Source organism: Suncus etruscus, chromosome 5 (assembly GCF_024139225.1).
Source record: "Suncus etruscus isolate mSunEtr1 chromosome 5, mSunEtr1.pri.cur, whole genome shotgun sequence".
NCBI lineage: Eukaryota > Metazoa > Chordata > Mammalia > Eulipotyphla > Soricidae > Suncus > Suncus etruscus.
The window spans coordinates 40,209,576-40,236,421 of record NC_064852.1 but is presented as its reverse complement, the minus strand read 5'-3'; the positions used below and the strand labels follow the sequence as shown (position 1 = coordinate 40,236,421).

General features: G+C 35.2%; 1 protein-coding gene across 1 annotated transcript in view; it reads right to left on the bottom strand.

Moving 5' to 3' along the window:
• Nucleotides 1-26,846, bottom strand: part of ARHGAP15 (Rho GTPase activating protein 15) — a 723,932-nt gene that overhangs the window by 57,298 nt on the left and 639,788 nt on the right. The window contains exon 12 of the mRNA XM_049773571.1: nt 12,374-12,479. Within this exon, the coding sequence (XP_049629528.1) occupies nt 12,374-12,479 (106 nt within the window). The remainder of the gene's footprint in view (nt 1-12,373; nt 12,480-26,846) is intronic.

Sequence of the window (26,846 nt, the reverse complement as noted above, 5' to 3'; positions counted from 1 at the left end):
CTACCTCTGAACTTATCTTTAGTGTAAAACATCCCTAGAATCTTTTCTCAATTATTTTCTAATTTCATACTATTCCTTAGATTAATCATGGCTGTACCCCACTGCCACTTTGAAATAGATAACTTCTAAATTAAACCTAGTTACCAATTCCTTTTCTGTACTTCCAACATATATTTCTTGTCCTCTAATGGGCTTTACTGGTAGAATATAAAGAATGGACGAATCACATCACATTCAAAAGAAGGTCAATTCATGGACCAGGAAGGTACCTAAATTTGAACTCCAGTACCACATGCTCTGCCCAACACCACAAAATGTACCATGGTTATGCTGGTGATCCCCTTGCATTGACGGCTTGAGATGCACATTCTCTGATCTGACCCAAACACTTAAACAATTATCCCTATTATATTACTATCTCTAGGCATGACCCTCTGGACCTACTGAATATCACTAGGAGGCCTAATTTCTCTCTCCTTCTCATGGCTGCCTGTCAAACTTCAAACTTCAAATTCTAACTGTTTGTTCTATGAAATTTAGATATAATCAACCAACTAGTTCAAAGCTTATTCCTCATATATATTTAACTACTTCCTATAAAATAGACATTACCATGCTTCTCGTATCCATCCTTTCTCTCAATCTCTCACTATTGACTCTTATTTTGAGACCTTTAGCTTAATTGCCAGTCTTGGAACTTATTTCATAGTTTCATTATTGCCCTCCTATAGGTTATCCTTCACACTTATAGTCATACATATCTAATCAATCACCATGTCTGCCAGCTTCACTTAAATCAGTGAAGACATTACACCTAATGACTTCAGAATGAGTTTCATATTATCTAGGAAAGTTTATAATTTTAATGTAGTTTCCCTTTACTTCTGTTTTTCTGTTTTCTTCCTTTTCTTCCTTTTTGCTTTTCCTTCTCTTTCTTTCTTACTCTTTCTCTTTCCCTTCCTTCCTTCTTCCTTTCTTTCCTTCCTTCTTTCCTCCCACCCTCCCTCCCTTCCTTCCCTTCCTTCCTTTTTTTCCTCCCTCCCTCCCTCCCTCCCTTCTTTCTTTCTTTCTTTCTTTCTTTCTTTCTTTCTTTCTTTCTTTCTTTCTTTCTTTCTTTCTTTCTTTCTTTCTTTCTTTCTTTCTTTCTTTCTTTCTTTCTTTTTCTTTTTCTTTCTTTCTTTCTTTCTTTCTTTCTTTCTTTCTTTCTTTCTTTCTTTCTTTCTTTCTTTCTTTCTTTCTTTCTTTCTTCTTTTCTTTCTTTCTTTCTTTTCTTTTCTTTTCTTCTTCTTTTCTTTCTTTCTTTCTTTCTTTCTTTCTTTCTTTCTTTCTTTCTTTCTTTCTTTCTTTCTTTCTTTCTTTCTTTCTTTCTTCTTTCTTTCTTTCTTTCTTTCTTTCTTTCTTTCTTCCTTCCTTCTTTCCTTCCTTCCTTCCTTCCTTCCTTCCTTCCTTCCTTCCTTTCCTCCCTCCCTCCCTTCTCTTTCTTCTTTCTTTCTTTCTTTCTTTCTTTCTTTCTTTCTTTCTTTCTTTCTTTCTTTCTTTCTTTCTTTCTTTCTTTCTTTCTTTCTTTCTTTTCTTTCTTTCTTCCTTCCTTCCTTCCTTCCTTCCTTCCTTTCCTCCCTCCCTCCCTCCCTTCTCTTTCTTTCTTTCTTTCTTTCTTTCTCTTTCTTTCTTTCTTTCTTTCTTTCTTTCTTTCTTTCTTTCTTTCTTTCTTTCTTTCTTTCTTTCTTTCTTTCTTCCTTCCTTCCTTCCTTCCTTCCTTCCTTCCTTCCTTCCTCCCTTTCCTCCCTCCCTCCCTTCTCTTTCTTCTTTCTTTTGTTTCTTTCTTTCTTCTTTCTTTCTTTCTTTCTTTCTTTCTTTCTTTCTTTCTTTCTTTCTTTCTTTCTTTCTTTCTTTCTTTTTCTTTCTTTCTTTCTTTTTCTTTCTTTCTTTCTTTCTTTCTTTCTTTCTTTCTTTCTTTCTTTCTTTCTTTCTTTCTTTCTTTCTTTCTTTCTTTCTTTCTTTCTTTCTTTCTTTCTTTCTTTCTTTCTTTTTCTTTCTTTCTTTCTTTCTTTCTTTTTCTTTTTCTTTCCTTCGTTCCTTCCTTCCTCCCTCCCTCCCCCCTCCCTCGCTCTCTGCCCCCTACCCCTTCCTCCTCCTCCCTCTTTCTTTCTTTCTTTCTTTCTTTCTTTCTTTCTTTCTTTCTTTCTTTCTTTCTTTCTTTCTTTCTTTCTTTCTTTCTTTCTTTCTTTCTTTCTTTCTTTCTTTCTTTCTTTCTTTCTTTCCTTCCTTCCTTCCTTCCTTTCCTTTCCTTCCTTTCCTTCCTTCCTTCCTTCCTTCCTTCCTTCCTTCCTTCCTTCCTTCCTTCCTTCCTTCCTTCCTTCCTTCCTTCCTTCCTTCCTTCCTCCTTCCTTCCTTCCTCCTTCCTTCCTTCCTTCCTTCCTTCCTTCCTTCCTTCCTTCCTTCCTTCCTTCCTTCCTTCCTTCCTTCCTTCCTTCCTTCCTTCCTTCCTTCCTTCCTCCCTCCCTCCGTCCCTCCGTTCCTCCCTCCCTCCCTCCTTCCCTCCCTCCCTCCCTCCCTCCCTCCCTCCCTCCCTCTCTCTTTCTTTCTTCTTTCTTTCTTTCTTTCTTTCTTTCTTTCTTTCTTTCTTTCTTTCTTTCTTTCTTTCTTTCTTTCTTTCTTTCTTTCTTTCTTTCTTTCTTTCTTTCTTTCTTTCTTTCTTTCTTTCTTTCTTTCTTTCTTTCTTTTCCTTATCTTTTCTCTTTTCCCCATAAATCAAAAACAATTTTTGAGCTTCCAAACTGCCACTTCTCTTATGTCCTAATTCTCCAATCACTCTTGCAAATTTGACATTTCTTCACTAGACCAGAGTTTTCATCTGTGCCTATTTATATATAGTATTCTCTCTGCTTATAGTAAGAGCCTGTATTCTACCAATCTGATAACTTAAAGACAGTTTGTGTCGTCTCTTTTGGTGGTCATTATTTGATTTCTTAAGCCTAAGATTCAGCTTTAGCTCAATGCCCTCATAATGTGTTGTTATACTGTGATTATGCCCTTTTTAATGTGTCTACACCAGGAAATTAGAAGTGAGGTTAGAGAACTAGAAAAATAGTACAGGAGTTGGGGACATGCAAGTTATGAGACCATATAACATATGCATTCAATCGCTGTGTCACATGCTCCCTCCCCTGAGAATTGCTGTTTATAAAACCAGAACCCCTGAATACCACTCAAATGGCTCTGGTGATATCCAGCAACATTGGGGCTGAGCAGTACCACATGCTGCTTGGAGCTTTTGCATTGATTTTTTAGTATGGATGGCCCGCTATTGTTGGAAGTGTCTCCCAGGTCCCCAGAGCACTACTTGGGAGGCCCTCATTTTCCCTTCTCCACATCAGTGGAGGTTAAGAGTCTCTGAATGCCACTCGTATTTAGTTGAAGGCTTAGCAAATTTTTTCTGTAAAGGGTCAAATCATAAATATTTCTGGTCTTGTGAAATATATTGCAACTATTTAACTCTTGCCATTGCAGTTTGAAAACAGTTACTGGCACTGTATAAAAAAAAAAAAACAGCTGTGTGTGTGTCTTTTTGTATCTCTGTCTCTTTGTGTGTTTTTCAGTCAAATTAGATGGACCTTATCCTAGTGAATTGACCCCTGATCAGGCCTTCACTCACTAAATATTTCCTGAAGGAAGAAGTGCATAGGATCTCACATTTAACTCATTCTCACAAGTATAAATTTATTTAACCTACTTAAGCAAAAGGGAGTTAGAGACATTGAAAGGTTTTCCTTAATATTGTGCAGTTTCTAAGGGCTGAGGTTAGGACTGGAGCCTGTATCTTCTGTTTCCAAATTCTGGTTTCTTTCCACTAGAAAAGGCCAAAATCCATATTGGAGAGGGTGGTGCTAATAAATTTACCTCTGATGAAGGGAAACCCCAAATTCTGTGACACATAGACAAACAATGATAGATAGGAAGTAGTCACTTTAAGTTTTGCTTTTATTTTTACTCCCATTATTAAGGGGTTAATGCTACCATTTAGAAATTATATCAAAGGATCTGAAGTTAATAAATTCACTTCCATTTTTAAAAACCTTATCTTGCTAAGTCTTCCTTCAGAACAAGCATCCACCACTGGAAGGATCATTGAACTTAGTCCTGAGCTCACAAAACTTATAAATCCTATGCCAGGATGTCTTCTAAGTAGATGACATTTTAATGATTACTACAGGGAGTTGGGAACTATTGCTTCATCCTCACGGTCAGAGTAATTAATTTTCTTAACTACCAGGCCAAATTCTGCCACAGGAGTCCAGTTGAGAAATTTCAGGCCCATAGGAAGTACATTAGCTCTTCAAAATGCTTAGGGTGCCATTTCGAATACACAAGCAAAGGAGCTATTAGGCTTCTGGCTTATTTCAAGCAACTTGCAGCTCCTGTCCTTCAGGGGAAAAAGGAAAAGCAAAAAGAGAAAGAAAATAACACTTTACACAGTGTTTCCTCTTTTTCCAATAAAAATAGTCAGGGTTTGCTAGTTCTTGGATATCAGGTATTGTGGTTGGGTGAGAAACCAAAGTGTACAAAAAAATTAATAAAATAAAATAAAATAAAGGAAGGAGGGGTTGGAATGCCAGAGGACAGCATAAAACAACACATCTTGCTCCAAAGTACATGCAGACTAGTCATTGAGAGGTCTGTAAGGCAGGGAGCTTCACCAGCCATTGCTATTGAGGATCACAGAGAAAGGTAGCATTTCTATGTTTGCTCTTTAATCATTTATCTCAACATCATCCTCCACAGAAATGCTCACAGTGCTCTTTTTATTTTTTTTATTTTTATTTTTTTGGTTTTTGGGTCATACTCGGCAATTCTCAGAGGCTACTCTTGGTTCTGTGCTCAGAAATCACCCCTGGGTGGCTCAGAGACCATATGGGATGCAGGGAATCAAACCACCATCTGTCCTGGGTTGGCAGCATGCAAGGCAAATGCTGAACCACTTTGCTATCTCTCTGGCCCCACAATGTTCTTTTTAAAGACAGGGTGGCTAAATTACTCTAGCCATTGTTTCCTCATACAATCTTTGCATTTTAAGGGTCTCATCATTTAAGCTACCTTTGACCTGCTTCGGTAGAATATTTTATTTGAACATCTATGAAGACCACAGAAAAGCTTTAAATATCCATTTACTATCACAAAGTAGCCACAGTTCAACAGTTTCACCTTTCAACGAGGAGACATTCAATTGGCATGCTTCCATGAGATTTATCTATTCAGTCATATCATTTTTTTCACCTTGGAAATCTGTGAACAGCTGGCGATTTTCTTAGAGTAAATTCAAGAGAAGATTTTAGCTTTCCTTTCAAACTATTTTACAAAGTGTCAGTCTCCCTCAAGAATGTTTATTTGCACCTAATTTCTGCAGCAAATATTTTTTTCCAAGGCTATTTTTGAAACTCAATCAATGACATTATTTTATCAGACATTCGTAAAAGCCTCCCCTTTTAAGACATTTTGATTCCTCTGAATCATTCATACCTGCATGAAAATTGAATGTTCTTTTGTCTTTTCTTTCTTAGAATTCGACTTGTTTTGGCCTACAAAAGGTATGCCACAAAGTAATTTTAACTAATAAGTTTAGTCTAATTTCTTAGAAATGCATTTGTACTTACTTTTCTGTGATTATCTTTGAATTATTTTTACCCTGGAGAACAAATTATTGAACAACAGCAAAAATTACAAAATGACCTAAACAGTCACTAGAACACCTAAGACTAATTGTAACAAGAATCTCAGAACTTCAAGAGATTAGTGCCAGTTCCAGGTGATATGTAGTTGATTGGATTCTAGATATGTTTATACTAGGGATTTGAGGTATAAGATAAGGAAATGAAAACATCAATATATCTCCCCAGTCTTCCACAAAGTCAGTTACTGTTCTGTCTGGCAGGAAATTCTCACAGTAAGACTCATTCTACTAAGTTAAACAATATGGTAGAGAGCTGTCACTTAGTCTATTGTAACAGGGAGAGCTCAGTTCCAGGAGCACAGGAAGACCTGTGCTTATCTCTAGCTTCCTCATGCTTGCCTAAATTAAGGTAAATGCAATCATGGTTTCAGCAATGTACCATCTCTAAGGTGAAAATAGTTGGATCTGAAAGCATGAGAAATAGATAGGTTTACTGAGAATTGATGAGTGAATTGAATGGAATTGGAGACTTCACAAGAGGTTTGGACAGAGCCTGGAGGTGTCCGGTATCTTGTCAAATGTGAAAACAGCCTCACTGGGAATTGAGGACATTGGCTGAGTCAGACTAAAACTGAAATTCAAGTTTAGAGAAAGATTCTGTGGTGAGATAGATAATTTTTCTGGAAGCTAAGGATGTTGGCAATGTAACTTGTACAATTCTCTCTATATTTTTCATTAATTTTTTTTTTTTGATATTTTTGGTCCTGGGTTTCAGCACACCCACACCCACACCCACACACAAACCAAAAAATTTTTTTTTGATATGGCAAGAGAGTGAGAGAGAGAGAGAAAGAGAAAGAGAGAGAGAGAGAGAGAGAGAGAGAGAGAGAGAGAGAGAGAGAGAGAGAGAGAGAGAGAGAGAGAATACAAACCCAGGTTCAATCTCTTGCATCACATATTGTCCATTTAGCTCCTTTAGTAGTGATCATACAGAGCCAGAGTATGATTTGAGACACTGCCTTGACTTTCTTTTTATGTTTTTGGTTTTTGGGCCACACCCGTGATGCTCAGGGGTTACTCCTGGCTATGAGCTCAGAAATCACTGCTGGCTTCGGGGATCATATGGGAATGCCGGGATCAAACCCAGGTCTTTCTTGGGTCAGTCACGTACAAGGCAAATGCCCTAGTGCTGTGCTATCGCTTGGGCCCCTAACTTTTCTGAGACACTGCCTTTTGGTGTGGCCTCAAAACCAAAAACATTACATTTATTTCATAATAAAAATGATACATGTTGATGTATAATGAATATCTGTGACTTAATTTGTGATATGAACCATGCAAAACACTTTAAAAGTATTAATATTTTATTCAGAATCACAGAAATAGATTTCACTATGATCTTCAGCTTAATAGATGAGAACAGAAACAAGGGTTCTGACTTGTTCAAATTAACCTTTAAAAAGAAGAGTCAAATTCAGGTTTAGCTAAGCTTAACTCCAAAAGCTGTTCTCTCCACATATTTTCTTTATCTCACTATTCGCCTTCTTTAACATTGTTAGGAGTAGAAGAAAAAAGTAATATATGAAGGGGAAAAACTTATTATAATTTAACAACATGAAGAAAGAAATATTAGGGGCTGGAGAGATAATGCAGAGGTAAGGGCCCTTGTTTTGCATATGGCTGACCCTGACTTGACCCCTGGAATCCTGTATAGTTTCCTGAGCCCCAAATGGTAATCCCTGAGCACTGAGTCAGAGTAAGCAGTGATGGGCATGGCCAAAAAACAAAAATAGGAAATACCAATATCCCAAAATCTTTTTAAGATGTATAACTTTTTACATATTAAGCATTGTACTGTCAGGTATTTATAATATTGTGACTTTATATAACATGAGGATTTTCCTTGCTAAAAAATGATCATAAGCTACACTTCACTAAACTGGTTAACTTTCCCTTATCACTGAACACTTAGGATATTTTTAAGTTTCCAGGAGTATGAAGAATACTGTCATAAATCATTTTATCTTGGTAAATAGCCTCTCTTCACTCATATCACATTTCTAGGGTACAAATTCAACAATTAAGATAACGAGATTAAAAGTTATGAAGGTTTTTAAAGGTTTAAATGTATGAAAAATAGTTTTCATAGATGCCTTTCTCAGTTTGTTTGTTGGAATATTCCAGCAACATAGAGAGATTGGCTCAATACTAATGTGTGCAAAAGGGTGTGCTGAGACTATTTCATTAGTTTTTGCTTTATTTTGGCTTTGGGGTAACATTCAGTAGCTCTCAGGGATCACTTCTGATAAATGCCAGCGTACCATATGGGGTGCTGAGGATCAAACTAGGGTTGATAGCACAGGAATAAGCCTACCCTATCTCTGTGGCCTCTAGTTTGTTTTCCTTTTTTGATACTTTTTAATAACATCACTTTCTTTTCCTTCTATACATTTGCAAAATCTAGAAAAAGGACATCCTTTAATACAATACCTCATTTTGCTGTTTCTTTAAATTTCTGACAGAGGGAGAGTTTTGACAGTTTTAGTTTTTGGGCCATGTGGCTGTGCTCAGGACCTGCACTATAAGTGCTTTTAAAACAATTCAGTGCTGAGAATTGAGCACTGGGCTTCCTCAAGCATGAGCCTTTTTTTCCCTTCTTTTTTCTTAGAAGAGTACACCCAGCAGTACTCAAAACTTACTCCTAACTCTGCACTCAGGAATTACTCCTAGTAGTGTTTGGAGGACCATATGGGATATTGGAGATCAAACCTGGGTCAACCATGTGCAAGGCAAGCACCTTACTCACTATCACTACAGCCTTAATGATTACCAAATTTTAAAACCTCTGATTTCTCTCCATGATTGATTGAATATAAAAAAAATACAACTTTTTAAAGTTAGACATTTTCTCTGCAGTCTTATAATAAACGATTGTTTCCTTTGGTTGGGGGGACACATAGGAGCATACCTGGCAATGCTCAGGAATTAATCTTGGCTTGGTAGTGCTTAGGAGATCATATAGGTTACTGAGGATTGAGCCTGGGCCAGCCCTGTGCAAAACAAATTCCCTACTGCACATCCCTCTGACCCTATTTCTTTTTACTAGATAGTCAACACTTCAGTTCAACTATAATTTCTATGTGGTCATCTGGTTTTGATTTTCTCTTATCTTATGCACCCTATACAGAGGTATCAGATGACAAAATTAACATAAACACTACAGACACCATGCAATTGCCTGATTAAGTTTTAGTGTTTTTTTTATTTTTATATAACTTCTTAATTTGACTCTAAACCTTAAATTATTAGCCATCAACAAATAATGCTTATCCTTCTAGGTTCTCATCTTTAACTTCATTTTCATTTTGTCTCCCTAATTTTGAAAATAATTAGGTAACAGAAAAATGCCTTTAAACAGTTCACTTATATTTTCTGTAGAAAGACTTGCCATTTATATAGTGATTTAGAAGAAGGCCTTATAGAAACATACTGGTGATTATCATTACAAGATTAATTGTAGAGGATAGATACTAATAAAGATTTCTAATTGATGTATTTTGAGATGATAATGCCTTTGAATTTTTCGTCTTAAGCTATCACAACAAAACGTAAAACTTGACCTCAAGTTTAATCAAAAAAGAAGTTGCACACTATTTTGCTTCAGCAATTATTGCAAGTCTTGTTTGTGATATAATAAATCCTAACATATTTATAAAATGTAATGAAATTACTCTATTTTTATTTGGTGACCAGGACTTGCACCCACCTTGTAGTTCAACTTTGCTACATTAAACCATCTTAGTTGATCATTTCTGTGCTTTCAGAGAATGTTTAATTTCGAGCTACTCAAAAATGGAACTCTATTCTGTTGAACAGAGTACGTAGGTCAAGTGGAATTTTTGGCACTTCATTACATTCCCTGACACTCACCAAACAAACTACAATATATAATAAATATATATATATATATATGTATTTGCAACAATTTTGAATAAACACTACATCCAAGTGTTGATGGTAGATTTTCTGAAGAACTACCAAATGCATCAAGACTAAGGAAAACATTCTAATGATTCTTTCAAACATGAATATATTTAAATTCTCGTTAAACAATCTTCTTATTTAGTCTTCTCAGGCTCTGATGACACACCACAATTGACTGTTTATCAAAAACTTAGCAAGAAATGCTTAACAAGATATAATCATGCACACACACTTGTGCATAATTAAACCCAGTTTATAAATCACTGCAGGGGTAGAATATGGTCACACAACTAAGAAAGGTTAGTAGTTAGCAAATAATACTCTTTTCTCTATAAGTAATGAAAAAAAATCTCACGATGTAAATGCTGAGAAGGTGATGCAGTAATTTGATCTTAAATCCTAGTTAAAAATACATTTTATCTCCAGGGAATGATATCAAAGTTCTAAAAAAAAATTAGGAAAGAAATTTAGATATAGTAAATAAGATTAGGCATTAATTGTTAAAGTTAGAATTGGGGAGCATGAAGATGAAAGATTCTCATACTGTAAAGTGCCTTAACTATATTTCTTTTTTCTCTATTCCTTATTTATTTCTTTTTCAAAGATACAATTAGCTTACGGTCAGTTTCTTCATTTTATAGCTTTTTTTTTAGGAATTTAAAAGGAATAATTGAGACTGAGTAATGGATATTCCTCAAGATCCCTAGGAATAAGTATTGCATAGCATTAGAGAGTATACTTCTCTATGTTTTATGACTCTAACCAGTTTAATTTACTGAGATAAGCACTCCATTATTTGCTTGTAACATGAGCCTTATTTCATAGTGAATCTGGATCCTGAGGAAAAATAATTAACATTTGAGGAATGTTTACCTTGTGTCGGGCACATATATGCTTATCTCATTTAATTCTAATAAATATAAGATAGGGTTGATACTATATAATCCAATTTTATGTGCCTAATATCATACCCCTAATACCATAAAGAGGGTAGATGATAAAGCAAGGATTTAACACAAGATCTTTTCCTTTATTCTATTTAAGCCAAATATTCTTTTAGAAAACTACACAGGGTTTTCTACTGTAGCTAATATATGGAGGGGACAAGTAAGAACATTCTAACAACTAGAATGCTCTTAACCTTGACAAAATGTTCTCTTACATTGGTAAGACAGTATAAAACATAGAGTAAATGAGAGAGAGGTTAGTTGCTTCTGCTTAGAAACTTAGAGGAACTGATAAGCAAATTTCACTTTTAAATATACATGCACCACATATGCTTATTCTGTGTATGTGCACAATTGCACATATTACATTTACACTAAAATTATGCAAGTGAATAATTATAAGAAACATATTCAAGGAATAGGTGATTAAAGAGTACTTAATCTAAAAGGAGCAGAGTTATACAATCTGAAGTTCTCTCACATTTCAACGTTACTACATGTAGATGGTGAAAGCTAAGACTTTCTTCACTTGTATGTACGTTTCCTTATCTAAAAGAGGTGTCAACATGTGGGTTTAAAGCAGGGCATGTGTGTAATAGTCACTTCAAACCTACTTGTCCATTATAGAGCCTTCAAGTCTGCTCTTCCTATACAACACACCTCTTTGTCATTTTTACTTATCTCTCTATGTGGTAAGACTATCATTTTCCACTTGCACAAGTCCCAAATCTTCTGAGAAGAGAAGAGATTTCTCCTTTCCCTTCCAGAATATTTCTGCTCTCTCTCTCTCTTTCTCTCTCTCTCTCTCTCTCTCTCTCTCTCTCTCTCTCTCTCTCTCTCTCTCTCTCTCCTCTCTCTCACTCTCTCTCACTCTCTCTCTCCCTCTGTCTCTCTCTTTCTCAGCTCAACTCAGCATCATTTCTTGCTCTTGCCTAAACTACCCTGGTTTTCTGCATGGAGAGTTCCTTCCTTTTTTTTTTGGGGGGGGGGTTATTCTCCACATGGAATCCAGACCTCTTTTATACTACCTCAATTTAGCAGTCACTATGGCTCTACATTGTAATTTTAATGGATTCTAAGTCTGTCAATGACCCTCAAAAACTTTGGTAACCTGATATCTAACATGTTACCTCAATATGACCTCTATGCGCTTTAGACACTCTCACCTGCTTTTTATTTTTAAACATGTAAAAATGTTTAGCTTCTCTGAGTTTTTCACTTCTTACATAGATAGCACTATATTAGTCTGAATCAACATTTCACAAATGAGGAAAGTGTACTTCAGAGAGTTTCAGAAACTTATTGGTAACTATGTTATAAACTCATATTCTTCTCATGCTCTTCTCATTATGGTAGATAGCAAAGTAAAAATCATCCATGTTAAGGCACTTGTTAGATTCTGATAATCAACAAATTATTCTTGTGGGGAAAAAGGAGGAATAAATTATATAAATTTTACAGGAAGACAAGTGAGCTAGAGAGGAAAAAGTAAAGCAGTTGCATTTGAAATTAAATATTCCTTTTTGAAAAAATAATACATGTTGGGCCCGGAGAGATAGCACAGCGGCGTTTGCCTCGCAAGCAGCCGATCCAGGACCAAAGGTGGTTGGTTCGAATCCCGGTGTCCCATATGGTCCCCCGTGCCTGCCAGGAGCTATTTCTGAGCAGACAACCAGGAGTAACCCCTGAGCACCGCTGGGTGTGGCCCAAAAACAAAAACAGAAACAAAAACAAAATAATACATGTTGACAAAATCAGAAACTCTTAAACTTACTTAGTTAGATGTCCAAAGAGAACTTTCATGGTGTCATGATTTGGTGGAGGAAGTTTATGTACAAGAGACTTTACAGCTTCAATTCTTGCGTTGTTGTCTTGCCTTTCTAAAAATAAGGAAAAAGGAGTTTAGAATAACTAGATTGCATAGATACATGAGAAAATTCTCAGGATAATTTTGCATTGAGACATAACTTTTCTTTTTTTTTTCTTTTTTTTTTTTTTTTGCTTTGGGCCACACCCGGCAGTACTCAGGAGTTATTCTGGGCTTTGCATTCAGAAATCAATCCTGGCAGGTCCCGCGGGTGGGGTGGGGGGTAGGGGTGGGGGTAGGTTGGGTTGGTGGTGGTGGTGAGAGGATGTACAAATGGGATGCAGGAGATTGAACCTGGGTCCGTCTAGGTGAGCAGCGTACAAGGCAAACACCCAGCCGCTCTGCTATTGCTCCATCCCCTGAGACATAACTTTTCTTTTTTTCTTTTGTAGACATATTATTTATTAATAATTTATTAATTAATTTATTAATAAGCAGCAAAGAGTATTTATTCAGCATCTTTAGTAAGGAGTTTCTTTGATTTTGAATTAAATTATGCAATATCCAAGCAGCCATAGTGTAACTAAAATATGATAGTCTTGTTAAGATCAAACATTGAGTTAATTTTTATGTTTTACTATTTTACAAGGTATTAAAGTGTGATAATGAACTTTTTATAATGTTTATGTACTAATATCTGGAGCCTGTAAATCTATGCTATTTTATAGTGAGAAAGGAACTCTGCAGATATTAAGTTCTGAATTGGGAAGATTATTTTGGAATATGTGATTCTCATTGTAAAAAAAAAAAGGGTTGTGGTGGATTAGTGTCAGAGATGGTCCTGTAATAATGGAAGAATAAGGGAAAAAAATAACATACTAAGGAGGTCAACCAAGATAAAGAGGAGACTCTGGAAACTGGAAAGAATAAACAAATGGAGCTTCTAGGGTAGACAAAGTTTTTTCAACCAACACCTTGAATTTTGTACAGTATAACTAATTGGTCATTCAACATTCAGAAACATAAGACGTCTATGATGTTTTAAACTGTTGGTTTGTTGTTTTTTTGGTACATCAAAAATGAAAATCAAATATACCAGGGCACATCCTAAAGTATTGATGAATAAAGAACTTTTAATTTTCTTTATTATTCTTTCCTCATAAGACACATTATTTTTTCTATAAAGTGTAAAAAGTATTTAAAAAACTCAAAGCATAATACTTATCACATGCATTAAAAATTAAAAGTTCAGGGGCCAGAGTAATGGTGCAGTGGTAGGGCGTTTGCCTTGCACATGGCTGACCAGGACAGACCTCGGTTCAATCCCCCATTGTCCCATTTGGTCCCTCAAGCCAGGAGCAATTTATGAGCGCATATCCAGGAGTAACCCATGAGCATCACTGAGTGTGGCCCAAAAATAAAAAAAAAATTAAAAGTTCAAAATTTTATTTACCACATAGACTACTTTTTGTTGTGTTTGTGTGTCTGTGTACATATGCACAGGTATGCCTTACCTTTTTCCCTTTTTTATTTATGAGAATGGTGCATAACAGATTTGAAGTCCTTTATACTCTATCATAATTCATCTTCCAGCATCTTTGATTGCTAGAGGAGTTAAGTAAACACAACTGGCCAATGAGACTTAGGTCAAATGGTTAGGTGAGGCTTCTGGGAAGCCTTTATACCAAGGACTGATTTAGACTTTAGACTGTTTATCTTTTCTCTTTCTGTTTTTCTCAATGGTTCTTTCATTATATGAATGAGAGCTGAGGTCATACAAAGTGGAACAACAGCTAGAAACACCTTTCCTGAATATTGGGGCACCCAGACCCCAATACTTCTGTTTCTGGTTCTTCTTGACAAGATAAAATAAATTTTTGTGTCTTGAAGTCTTTGAGTATGATTTCAGATATTAAAGTCAAGTACAACAGTGAATATGATATACTTCTGACAGTTCAATTCATGATCAGCTATTTTTAGGCATATATACTTTATATAGGTGAGCAAAATAGTTCAGAAATAGACCTTTAAATATAAAGCACTTCAAAAGTGTTTAAAATAAAGATTATAAAAGTATACTTCAGAATATGATATTACAATAAATTGGGTAAGAAATTCTTCTAGAAGAACTTTAATTAAAAGCCTTTCTTACTACTGAAATCATGTGTTTTCAAATAATAATGACAATTAAAGCTTTTCAATATTTCAATTATTAGAAAAGTTCCAACTAATATATACAAGACAGCTATGAATGAATGAGAAAAAGGTAGAACAAAGAGAGAAAACAGAAATTTTAGTTGCTACATTATATTTATAGAATATTTACTCTTTCTTCCTAAAGAATAAAATGTGTACTTTTAGCTAATCATGCCAAAAATATATTGAGGACCTGTTATTCCCTATGCAACATTATAAATCCAAGAAAAAGAAGTCAAAAAAGATGAGAATAGAGGAGGCTGGAAAGATAGCATGGAGGTGAGGTGTTTGTCTTGCATCCCATAGGGTCCCCTGAGCCTGCCAGGAGCGATTTCTGAGCATAGAGCCAGGAGTAACTCCTGAGCAAAGACAGGTGTGACCCAAAAACAAACAAACAAAAAAAGATGAGAGTAAAAATGATACAGAGTGCCCCTGTATTAAGCTGATGCCTACTACCTATTCATCAAAAGCTTGAACATACAATGATTGATTATGTATGTATGAAAAAGAAAAATATATACACGAGAAAGAAAATTTATAATGTGGCATGGATATAGCAGTAGAATTTATTTGAGGTTCATTAGATGAACCATTTGTTCAAGCAATAAGAACACTTAGGAGAGATGGGATAACAGAGAAAAGTAGGAGAGGACTAGAAACTTGTCTAATTGCGCTGAAATCTCTGACCACAGTAAAGATCAGGTCAATCAATGTCAGAGTCTCAATAAAAGGGTCACTTGACACCAAGGACTACAAAAGTAGCAGTTACAAGTTAATCTTGATGGATGATATGTGGAGTTATCTACATGACTACATGACTACCTTCCCAAACATCAGAATTAAGGAACACGTAATACAGTCACAATGAGCTTAAGAATGTTTGCTAGTAAGATAACTGGAAATATTTGGATTTGCATGGGCACTGCTTTGTTGCTGGGGCAAGAATTAAAACTATCACGTTTCTGCTAAACCAGTGGGTAAAAAAAATTATAAACCACTAAACAGTCTTCTATGTCTAGAATACTTAGGTCCTTCTATTTATATAATGCTCCACATTTATTTTCACTTTTTGAATATCCATCAAACCTGGAATGCTCCTATACAGAAAGGTAGCTCATACTGACATATAGTAGTTTAAATGAATGAAAAGGAAAAAGGAAATGAATAAAAGTTAGGAACATGGATTGGAACACAGATTGGTTTTATAACTGTCTTTTTTTTAATTAGCTGTGAGGTTTTTTCCCCTTAATAATATTTAAAAGGTCAGTTTTACAGACTAAACAAGATAGTAGGTAATGTATCTAGCACCACAACTAGTAAAAGAGAAAGTACTCTATAAATGGTCTCTCCCTAAGCCCTAATTACCTTTTTTGAGTCTCATGCCAGGAGTGACTTTTATTTGTAGCTGTAAGTATACAATTTGGTAACAAAAAACATTTAAAAATGTATTTATTAATACTGAAGTAGTTGATACCAATTAGTGAATATAAAATTATTACAGCAGCCTGACATTTCACAACTAAATAAATACACAAGTAAATACTTAGTGATAGGCTATGAGATAGATGAACTGATAGTTATATATGACAGTTTTGTACATAGTAGAATGATGAGTACTCCCAAATAATGGAAACAAAGAATATGATAACTGGCATTCTCTAGGAATCATGCTATTTGAAGGTTCTTGGGGATACAACAGGGAGTAATGCCTATGGTAGACAGAAACATTCAACTTGGAAGAGGTGGTGTTAAAAAGGCAGTGCAGAGATATGTATGAAACCCCATCAGCAACAGTACTGTAAATTACAGTGAAAATTTTTTATTTATAAAGCACTCTTATAGATTAGTAAGTGGGAGGCAAACAGAGAGTGGAAGGTGACACTGGTGCAGGGACAGAGAACTGGTGAAGGGTTAGTGTTTTCAACATTGTATGCCTGGAACTCAATTATAATTTCACGGTGTTTAAATAAAAAAAATGACTCCTTCTAAAAGTACTAAAGCAATAGTGTTTCTGGACTAAAGCAATAGTACAGTGGGTAGGGCATTTGCCTTGTTGGTGGCTGACCTAGGCTTGATCACTGGCAGCACAAATGTCTCTTGAGCCCACAAGGAGTGATTTCTGAGTAGAGCCAGAATAAGCACAGTTAGGTGTGGCCCCAAACCAAAAATAAATAAATGTAGATGTTCTAGATATGCTTTTGAAGAATAAATACTATTTGAAGAATGCTTCCTTAAAAACCACTTTCCTAACTTGAGGAATTGAATAATTAGTGACCCATACTTGTTTTGGGCTAAGTTTTGCCGAAATAGTGAAGAGATATATTTTCATACAACACAATCAAAACAAATTTTTCAAAGAAGTGATAGAAAAGCAGTGGCTATCTTTTGGAATCAATACCAATAACTCATAAAAAAAATCATAAAATACACACACTTCTGAAGGAAGAGACATCTAAAAATGCATTTGGATACATTAAAATGGTAATGACACCTTTTCAAATCTGGTTTATTGATGTGTCATATTAGAAATTAGAACCAGCATACATAATACAGGAGAGGCTAATGAGCTAAGATTCATACACAGCTTACTAAAGATGTGTCAACTCTCTTCAATTGATTCAGTGAGCATCTGAAAGACAGCATTTTCTATTAATATTTTTCCCTCCAGTATATGGTTTATTTTTATTGAGAAATACTGAGAGTTTTGAAAAGACTTTGCAACATCCTTATCATTTTCTTTTTACATCATTGCTGTGAGGGAAGCAAGATTTTTTTCTTCAAGGAGAATTAGAATACCTTAGGTAAGATCTACACACAAAAAATTTAGTCAAAATACTTCTAGATGAAATGAATTCCATTATTTTTTCCTCAATTTGCTCACATTTTCTCAAATCCTCATTGCTTTATGATTTATTTTTGTGGCTGTGCTATTGTTTAGTACCTCTATTTTAGTTCCTCACCCATTTCCTTACAACCTCTTTATTCTCTGCTGTGAGCTCCCAACAGCATGCAATACATTTCCATGGCACTTAATTTTTGTCACTCAATAGTGATAAATATATACACAGGTATGTTGATATACATAATTTACATGCATGTGTTAAAATATCAAAGGCTTCATCTTTATACCCCAAGCTAACCCAACTAGTCTCATTGTTTTAAATTACACTTAATTTTGCTGTGAATGAGCTTCTTCAAAAACAACTCCAGGCTACTTAGAGAAGTAACAGCTTCTACATGATGTTAGATAGCCTTTAATGTTATAATAAAGATGTGGCTTTATAGTTCTCTCCTGATTCATGGTTCTGAGGACACATTTTAAAAATATATGGTTTATGATCATTACATTTGCATTTATCTGCATGAAATGTGGTTACTAAAACAAGGACATTTACAACCAAATGCCTTTGTGCAGAGATAAGATAAAGTTATCGAGTGATGGAAAGTTTTGTGTAGTGCAGAACCTTGGATTTGATGACTTTTTGCACACTTCTCTAGTTTTACCATCAATGTATTTATTATTCTTAACATATTTATGACCACATGCTAAATCATATTTCAAAATTAAGCATGCTTTGTTAAATGGGTTCACCCAGAGGATTAAAAGTACAGATTCTCCTGTTAACCAATGAAAAGGGAATACCATTCATTCTATTTTTCTCTAACACTTTAAAGTATATCAGTATTCTTTGTTTCAATATTACAGCTGTTATTCTGGAAGTTCCTCAGAAATATATAATGTAGCCCACATGAAAAACTCATATGCCACATCTGTATTGGAAGAAAAGATTTTTCAGTTTCTCTTCTGTCTATACATTATTTTTGATCAATGAACATTTCAGAATTTAGTTAGAGAATGTCCTGGTTTAAAGAAAAGATGAGAAATAATCTCTGAAGATTCAGAGTACATTTTGTCTATTTTCTTCATCACAACTTTCTTTTATTGATAGGTGTTTTTTATTTTTATTTTTTGGGTCACACCCTGAGACACTCAGGGGTTACTCCTGGCTATGTGCTCAGAAATTGCTTCTAGCCTAGGGAACCATATGGGACACCTGGAGTTCGATCTGAGGTCCGTTCTAGGCCAGCCACATCCAAGGCAAATGCCTTACCACTGTACCAATCGCTCTGACCTTCTTTTATTGGTAGTTTTTATTGAAGTAAATTTCATGGATATTATTATAGATGTTTCAAATGAAGAACATAATATATTAGCTTATATATTTTTACTACAGTGTACTCTCCATAAATATCTAATATACAACAAAAACCACACAATATACTTCTTTTAACCTATTGCTCAATCCTTCTATCTCCCCTTTTCCCCTCCAAAATAACAACCATTTTGTTTTTTATAGTTTAAGAGATTGGGTATTTGTTGTGCTTCTTCTTCTGTTTCTTTTCCTTGCATGGTTTAAAATAACATGGTAGTTACCTTCTTCCATTTGACTTATTTTGACATTTTAACTACCACAATATTTTCATAGTTCATCCATGTTGCTGAAATGGCAGTACTTGATTTTCCTGTTTTGTTTTGGTTTGTTGTTTTTGTTTTGCTTTGGTTTTTTTTTTAGGTCACACTCAGTAATGCTCAAGGGTTATTCTTGGTACCATGATTCAAAATCACTCCTGGTAAACCTCAGAGAACCATATGGGGTTCTGGGGATCAAACTTAGATTACTTCTTTTGCAATCCTTGTGCTACTCACTGGGATATCTCTCCCATCCCATTTGATCTTCTCTTTGGATCTTCTTTTTTAAATTAAGACTTTACATTGTAGATGTAGAAAGATGTTCATGAGATGTTAATATCTATGCTTTGAATATACTCAGTTACTGCAACTCTATCACCACTGAATGGCCCATGACACTCTATCACATATAAGTGTCATTTCTAGTTTTCCTATTCATCCCTCCATAAACCCACTTCTTGCCACTGGTAATTTCATACCTAAGAGTCTTTTGAGTTTTGGTGATAAAAAAATAATCTTCATTGAAACATATTTAGAAATATGTGAGGGAAGAAAGAGGGAGAAGCAGATCTTCAAGAGCGAGCAGGGATTTCTCTGGGGTGGACATAGGCAAGCAAAGCAACATCAGACAAACAAGGGAGGTAAGTGTTCAAATGGTTTAAACAGCAAGCCTCTGAGAGTCTTTTTTTTTTAAATTATATATACTCTCTATTTCTTTGCTGTTTCCTTATAAACCACATGCAAGTGAGATCATCTGTATATAGCATGGTTTGTTTTACCACTCATGCTTCATTGGACATGTAGGTTGTGTCTAAATCCTGGATATTATAAGTAATGCTGCAAAGAAATAGGGATGCATTAATCTGTTTCAATTAGTGTTAATTTTATTGAGAAATTTCATATTCTTTAGATAAATACCCAGAAGTGGAATAAACCACATGGTACTTTTTTTTGAGAATATTTTTCCTCCTTACTCAGTCAAGTACTTGTTTTATTTCTTTCTAATAGCCACCAGAGAATATTTTGTTTCAGAGTATCCTGAAACTTGATGCAATTTATTTGAGGATAATTTTTTTTTGTTTTGTTTTTTTGGGCCACACCCATTTGATGCTCAGGGGTTACTGCCGGCTAAGTGCTCAGAAATTGCCCCTGGCTTGGGGGGACCATATGGGACGCCGGGGGACTGAACCACGGTCCTTCCTTGGCTAGCGCTTGCAAGGCAAACACCTTACCTCTAGTGCCACCTCTCCAGCTCCATGGATGATCTTTTAAGTTACAAAATTTGAGTGGCATGCTGACGAATTGTCGAATGAAAGTCAACAGCTAACTGCTCAATACGTTTTATTAAATAGTTTACATTTTTAGTGAGGCAACTACCTAGGACAAAGTCAGGATTTATACATGGGTATAAATTGACACATAACTTGGATTCATGTGATAAAAAATAGAAGTAGTGATATCCTTTGTGACACAAGGAGTCTGAAAGAATATTTCTCTGCTTTAAGATTTAGGGCATGTCGCTTGCTTGCTTCTTAATGCATTCAATTCTTAATTAAAGATAGCAAACAAACCAACCCACATAATATACATGACTCATATAATTTTTTGGTAGAACCAAATATGCCAATGAGCATTACTAAATATATACGAAGTACTCACTAAATGCAAGTCCCATTTTAATGAATAATTTCCTTCTAAATCATACATGATTGTTCATCTAAGTTTAAGTATCAAAATCATATAGAAATATTAAAACAGTTATTTAAGCCTGAGGATTTAAGTAACTGTTCACAAAGTATATTGCTTTAGTGAAATCAATTTTATGATAATAGCATTTCATAAAATTAAGCAACTAAAACTTTTCTCTTATGCCCAACTTTCTTAAATTTTCAAAAATGCTCCTTTTTGTCTGATGTGAAGTGAAAAGCAATAGTTGACATCCCAGCAAGCATTCTTCACAGGAAAAGCATGACTATATTGTCCTCCCTAGAATTTCTTATTTCAAAGTAATTTTGGAAGTGTCATGATGGCCAAGTCCATTTCTGTAACTTACAAATGATACTAATTCTCCCTCAGACAATAGTCTGAGCTGAACAAGTAAAGCTCACTATTTTATTTCTTTGAGTTTCAGTTCTCCGGTAAGAGTTTTCTTTATATTTCATGTATTTTTAAAAATATGTCCCACTGCTTGCATTTCAACTCGTTCTTATCATAAGCTCATAATTTATTTCAAATACTCAAAGTTACCAATTTTGAGCAGTAATCATATATATATATATTTATGAAGATAGAAGTCCTACAATATGATTGCCTAGATTTGAAGTTTTTTGATAGGAGTTATTGGACCACTCCCAGAGGTGCTCAAGGCTTACTCCTGACTTTGTGCTAATTTCTTTCCTGGTGATCTCTGAGAATCAAATGGGATGTAGCAGAGTGAATCCAGGTGAGCTCTGTAAAGGCATGAGCCCTAGCCATTGTATTATCTCTAAGCCCCAATCTAAAGTTTTTAATAAAAGTGTTAGCTTCTTTGTATTGATAAAAAAATAAATTTATAGTGAATTTTAAAAATTATCACTTAAAACAATAATATATGCTACACACTTACTAAAACAGTGAATTACAAAAAGCTTGCCTCATCATGTGGGTAAAATATTTCTTAAATGCTCCGTATCAAATTCATCTACCTTATTTTTCACTCTAAAAAATGTACCTGACCATAAGACGCACACAGTTTTTTGACAAGAAAAACAAGAAAAAAAAAAAACTAAAACAAATGGTGTACTAAAATATTTAATAAACTCAACGAGAAATGCCATAAGGAGACAGAGGTTGGGAACAATCAGCCTGTGAGGCCAAAGTATATTTACAATACGCTGGGCCACAATTGGTTAAACACATTTACCTAACTCTTTTTTATTTTTGTCAGAAAATAAAAAAAAACAAACATTTTTTTGGGTCACACCCCACAGTGCTTAGGGGCTACTCTTGGCTCCACGCTCAGAAATTGCTTCTGGCAGGCTCAGGGGACCATATGGGATGCCAGGATTCGAACCACCATCCTTCTGCATGCAAGGCAAACGCCCTACCACTGTGCTATCTCTCAGCTCCCCCTCAAAAAAAAACATATTTTGAAATACTTTTTAGTTAATATAAAAAATAGAAGTCACAGCAGCGATCAAATAGTCTTAAATGAAAGCTCTCTATGTGACAATGAAAGTGTGTTAACCTGATTGCTCATACTATGTGGTATGTCTGCGCTACAAAGGGGGCATGACACTGTAGATGTCAAGTGGTTAGTATATTCTTTACTCCCCTGCACTCAGGCTTCAGCCCAGGGGGCATTCGATCCATAAGACACACAGAAATTTCACTCATCTTTGGGGGGTGGTGCATCTTATGGAACAAAAAATATGGTCTACTCACATTGAACAAAAGTCCTCTGAAAAAAGCTATTGGGTAGTATAGTGAAATGTATTGCTGACCAGTCATTTGATAAGGTCACACAGTGACATGAACGCAGGGAAGAGTTAATAGTATCCACATCAAAATCCTTTCAGAAATGAAAAATAAAATAATTTTATGATTCAGCTTTTTTTTTTTTAATAAAAAAACCAACAACCTGAGACTATTGTACAAGAAGAAAAACAGGCAACATGTGGTAACTTTAGTCAGCATTTCTGAACTGGGAATGATAAACACCTCTGCCCAGCTCTGGCATTTATCAGGACTGAGATATTATTACCACATAGAGTCACAGCATGGTTACTGTTATCATCGAAAAAAAGAGCCAGCTAATCTTAATGGTTTGTAAAGCCGTTACCTGCACTGGTCTGACATTTATCATGATCATTTTACCACATGGGCCCTACATAGCAAAGGTCTTTTATCTGGAAGGGACATCACTATGAATTATTATTTGCAGCTAGGTAGAAAATTGTATGTTGTAGATACCTTTTCTCATTATAAATCACATAGTCACATTTCACCATTTATCCCAGAAAGCTGCTGAGGCCAGGATTTTTGCCACAGCATTCTTTCTTCTCCTCCCTCCCCTCTCTTTGTAGTTATTTGAGCATCTTAGCCATTTTTTTTCATTGGAATCCTTAATATAATTTTTGAAGAACCACATACATGGTAGGTGAACGTTTTCATTACAGAGAACTTTCCTCTACATTGTTAACAGAATTATATATATATATATAATTTTATAAATTAAGGTTGATAGCCTATCTACTTAATTATTCTTTAATGCTTTTTCTATCTTGGTGGCCACAGTTTTCTCTGTTGACCTTGTCAATAGAAAATGTAGCAACAGATAAACAAAATATTTGATGCTTGTTTTGAAATATTCAAACCACTTATGCCATTTTTTCCTGCAAATCTGAGTTTTGACATATGTTCTTATAATGAATAATATACAATTTTATTTTGTCAGTTTGTGAGTTTTTGCAGACTCTTTCCATAAATTTGTTTTTAAAGGATGCTTATGTTTTATCTCTATGTTCTAATGCCATTAGAATATATAGCATAGAAAAATAAGTATGTTCCAAAGTACACTGTTATAGAACCCTGGGATCAAGTCAGCAAAATGAAATGCATTAATTTGACAATGGAAAATTACAATGAAAAGCTCAAATTGTTTACTCTGGAGAAGAAATGAACAAATCCTCTCTTTAACAGAGATTGAGACAACCAATCTTCTGAAAGAGATATTTATATATTTTCTTTTTTCTCAAGTGTTCCATTAGGAATAAACAAGCTAGAAATCTGCACTTTTATAATGAAGAGGAAAGAGAAATCTTTGCCATTTTTGCATTTAGGAAGAAATGTGCAAGAAGAATGTGACAATTTAAGCAAATCAAGATTATTTCAAATGGATCACAAACGGGACTTTGTGGGATATTTTATACTAGCATGTGAAGCAAACAGTAAATTTGAAAGGAGAATTTTCTCAATGGTCTAGTTCTGATGTGTTTTCCCATTTCTTTGTGTGTTTAAAAGAGTTTGGGATGTGGTGTTTAATAATGCTTCGAATCTTTTGCAAATGAGTTCTGGAGAAATATTCTCACATGAAGGAACGCTGATATGCTGCAATACTGACAGCAGCTGGGGGGATATGAATGAAGAAACCAGATTCCCAAGTCTGGATTTAGCAAAAGTAAACACCCATCATTCCATTAAAAATTCACTATTTTCAATGCTGATGGGCTTCAATAGCTGATCATACTCTCCCTTTGAGGAAGCTGTATATGTTTCTCAAATAACTTCATTCTTTGTGAGTGAGTTGAGAGGGGGGTTTTAATTTAAAGTGTGGAGTGTTTTTCAGTGATGTGCAGTGGTTTGCCTATATTGTTGCATTTGGGTCCATATACAAGTTTAAAACTTGAAGAATTATTTCCAATCTGCTTCAAAGACATGTGAGATACGCTTGCATACATTGAGGGGTGTGTGTGTGTGTGTGTGTGTGTGTGTGTGTGTGTGTGTGTGTGTGTGTAGAATCACATATACAATTTGTAATTCTACTGCTCAAAAGGACTTGCACACACTGATTCTCCTCTAAAATTTTGCTTTAGAGAAGTGATCTAATATTCAAACATTGCTTTACCAATCAAATGCAAGGCCACATTGATTAAAAACAAACAAAACCCCCAACATATCAATAAACAACAGCCAAGCTCTTTTTTTTATCTTTTCAAAACATTTCAAAGTGACTTTTGTTAGACTTTAACATCTTTCTATCATTACCCCCCCCCCCCCAATATAGTGCATTGTATTGGGAACATTTGCCATAATTAGGGAGGGATTTTGTTGTTTAAATTTTTTTCTCTTTCTGGGCAACTGGGTGAATTGTTGAGTGCTAATGAAAGTCAGGGACTTCTAGCAGTGGTTGGAGCCAGGCACAGAGCGGACAGACGCTTTAAGCTTCCCACTGTGCTGCAGTGCAAGCTTCCCTGCTGTTATGTTTACCATAGTTTTAATGTCTGTGAAAAAAATTCCCGATGCAACTGAATTATGCTACGCCCTCTTGTTTATTTAACCCTACCCCACTTTCAGTCCCAATTTAGCAGACTCCTGTTGCCTCTGCCTATTACATAAAGTTCATTCTCAACTTTGTGGCCATCTAACCCTTTGAATCCTTGCTATCAGATCCTCATTTCTGTGTAGTTATATCTTGGGGGGGGGGAGGGCATATGGTCAGACATGACCTATCTAAAAGTTTCAGAAGGACAACACATTTCTTGTGGCACCCGATAAAAGATATTCTAACACAATCGAATTTGATCAGAGATAATCCTGAAGCATCAAATTTACTAAATTCGTTTGACATTACCAGTTTAAAATCAAATATCCATGAAGAAACGCACTGAATCTTTAAAGAAAATTATTGAAAGGCCTCAAACTCTCACTGCCAATGGAAAAATGTGCTTTAAGATGAAAATAACCAATGTGCAATTTTAGTCAATTTACTTTTTGTCTTTTTTTCCTCAAAAATGGTGATTGCAAAGAAAATGACCATTCCATTATATTGTAAATTGATGAGTTCACCAAGTGTGATGAAGTTTTTAATGAATATTCATACAACTCCTTCAATCCATTAGGAGGACTTAAGACAATGCAACTCATTCCCATTTACAGAGTGGGGGAAAAGTGGAATTAACAGCATAAACAGCACTTGGAAAAGTTTAACTTTAATGTATCAAACTCCAGGTGCCAGAGTTTTAGGAAAATAACCAATAATAGCCATTTTTTTTTACATATTTGATGGGACTGATTATGCAATGTGCAACTCTAAATGGCTTATAGCACATTGTAGCATGGTTCCATCCCATTGGCTACAGTAGGGTGCAGGCAGATGGATGACAGTGACAGGGAGAGAAGTGCTTTTGCTTAGCCGTGCGTTAAGATGCCATCCAGAAGCTCTGTGCACTGCAGACACTTCATTAGGATGCCAGGATAATGGTAAACTACCACTCAGAGTGACACCCCATTTCCTGCTTACTGAGCGCTCCAACCTCGGCAGATGTCAACAATCTCACAGTGCTACAGAGCAGACCTAACTTTCCAGCCACTTTGACTCCAATTTTTTTCTCCTAACAGTGCCATACATTATGTGCAATATGTAACAGCAAACACCTCACCAAAAAAACAAAATCTGCCTAGTTTATGATGGTGGGTATGAAATTTATTTTTTCTTTTAAAAGATGAGGGACAGTGAGTTAGGTACAATGTCCATTTGCTATTCTCAGCTCAAGATTTCTTGTTAAGATTTCCATTTGCTAATCAGTTCAAAGTGTTAATTGTGTGGTGAACTCTGATTAATAGTAGTTAAACTATGATCACCGGGGATATGACTGTTTCTTTTAATTAATGTCCATTCCATAGGTAAGAGATTGTGAAATTCTTTTGTTAAGGTTGTTTGACTCAATTTCAGCATGGTTCTTAGTTGTCTGCCAAAAAAAGGCTGATTTGAGCATCTGGATGATATTTCCTTTGCAAATGTATAACTTGAGGCCATTCACACACCTCCTTACCAGGAATTCAAGCCAATAGAAAAAAAATTTCCCTATGGTGTAAAGTCCAAAATTCTTTTTATAAAGAACCATGGTATGTTTTAGATAATGAAAAAGGGAAAAATCCCCTAAATGGAAAAAAAGTATTCTTAAAGATCTATTATTATAGTAAATGCTGGAATAATATTTTGTGACTTTACTTAGAAGCTTGAAGTGCTTTGAAAATCGTAAGACTAAATATATACATACTTCTCTCAGGCAT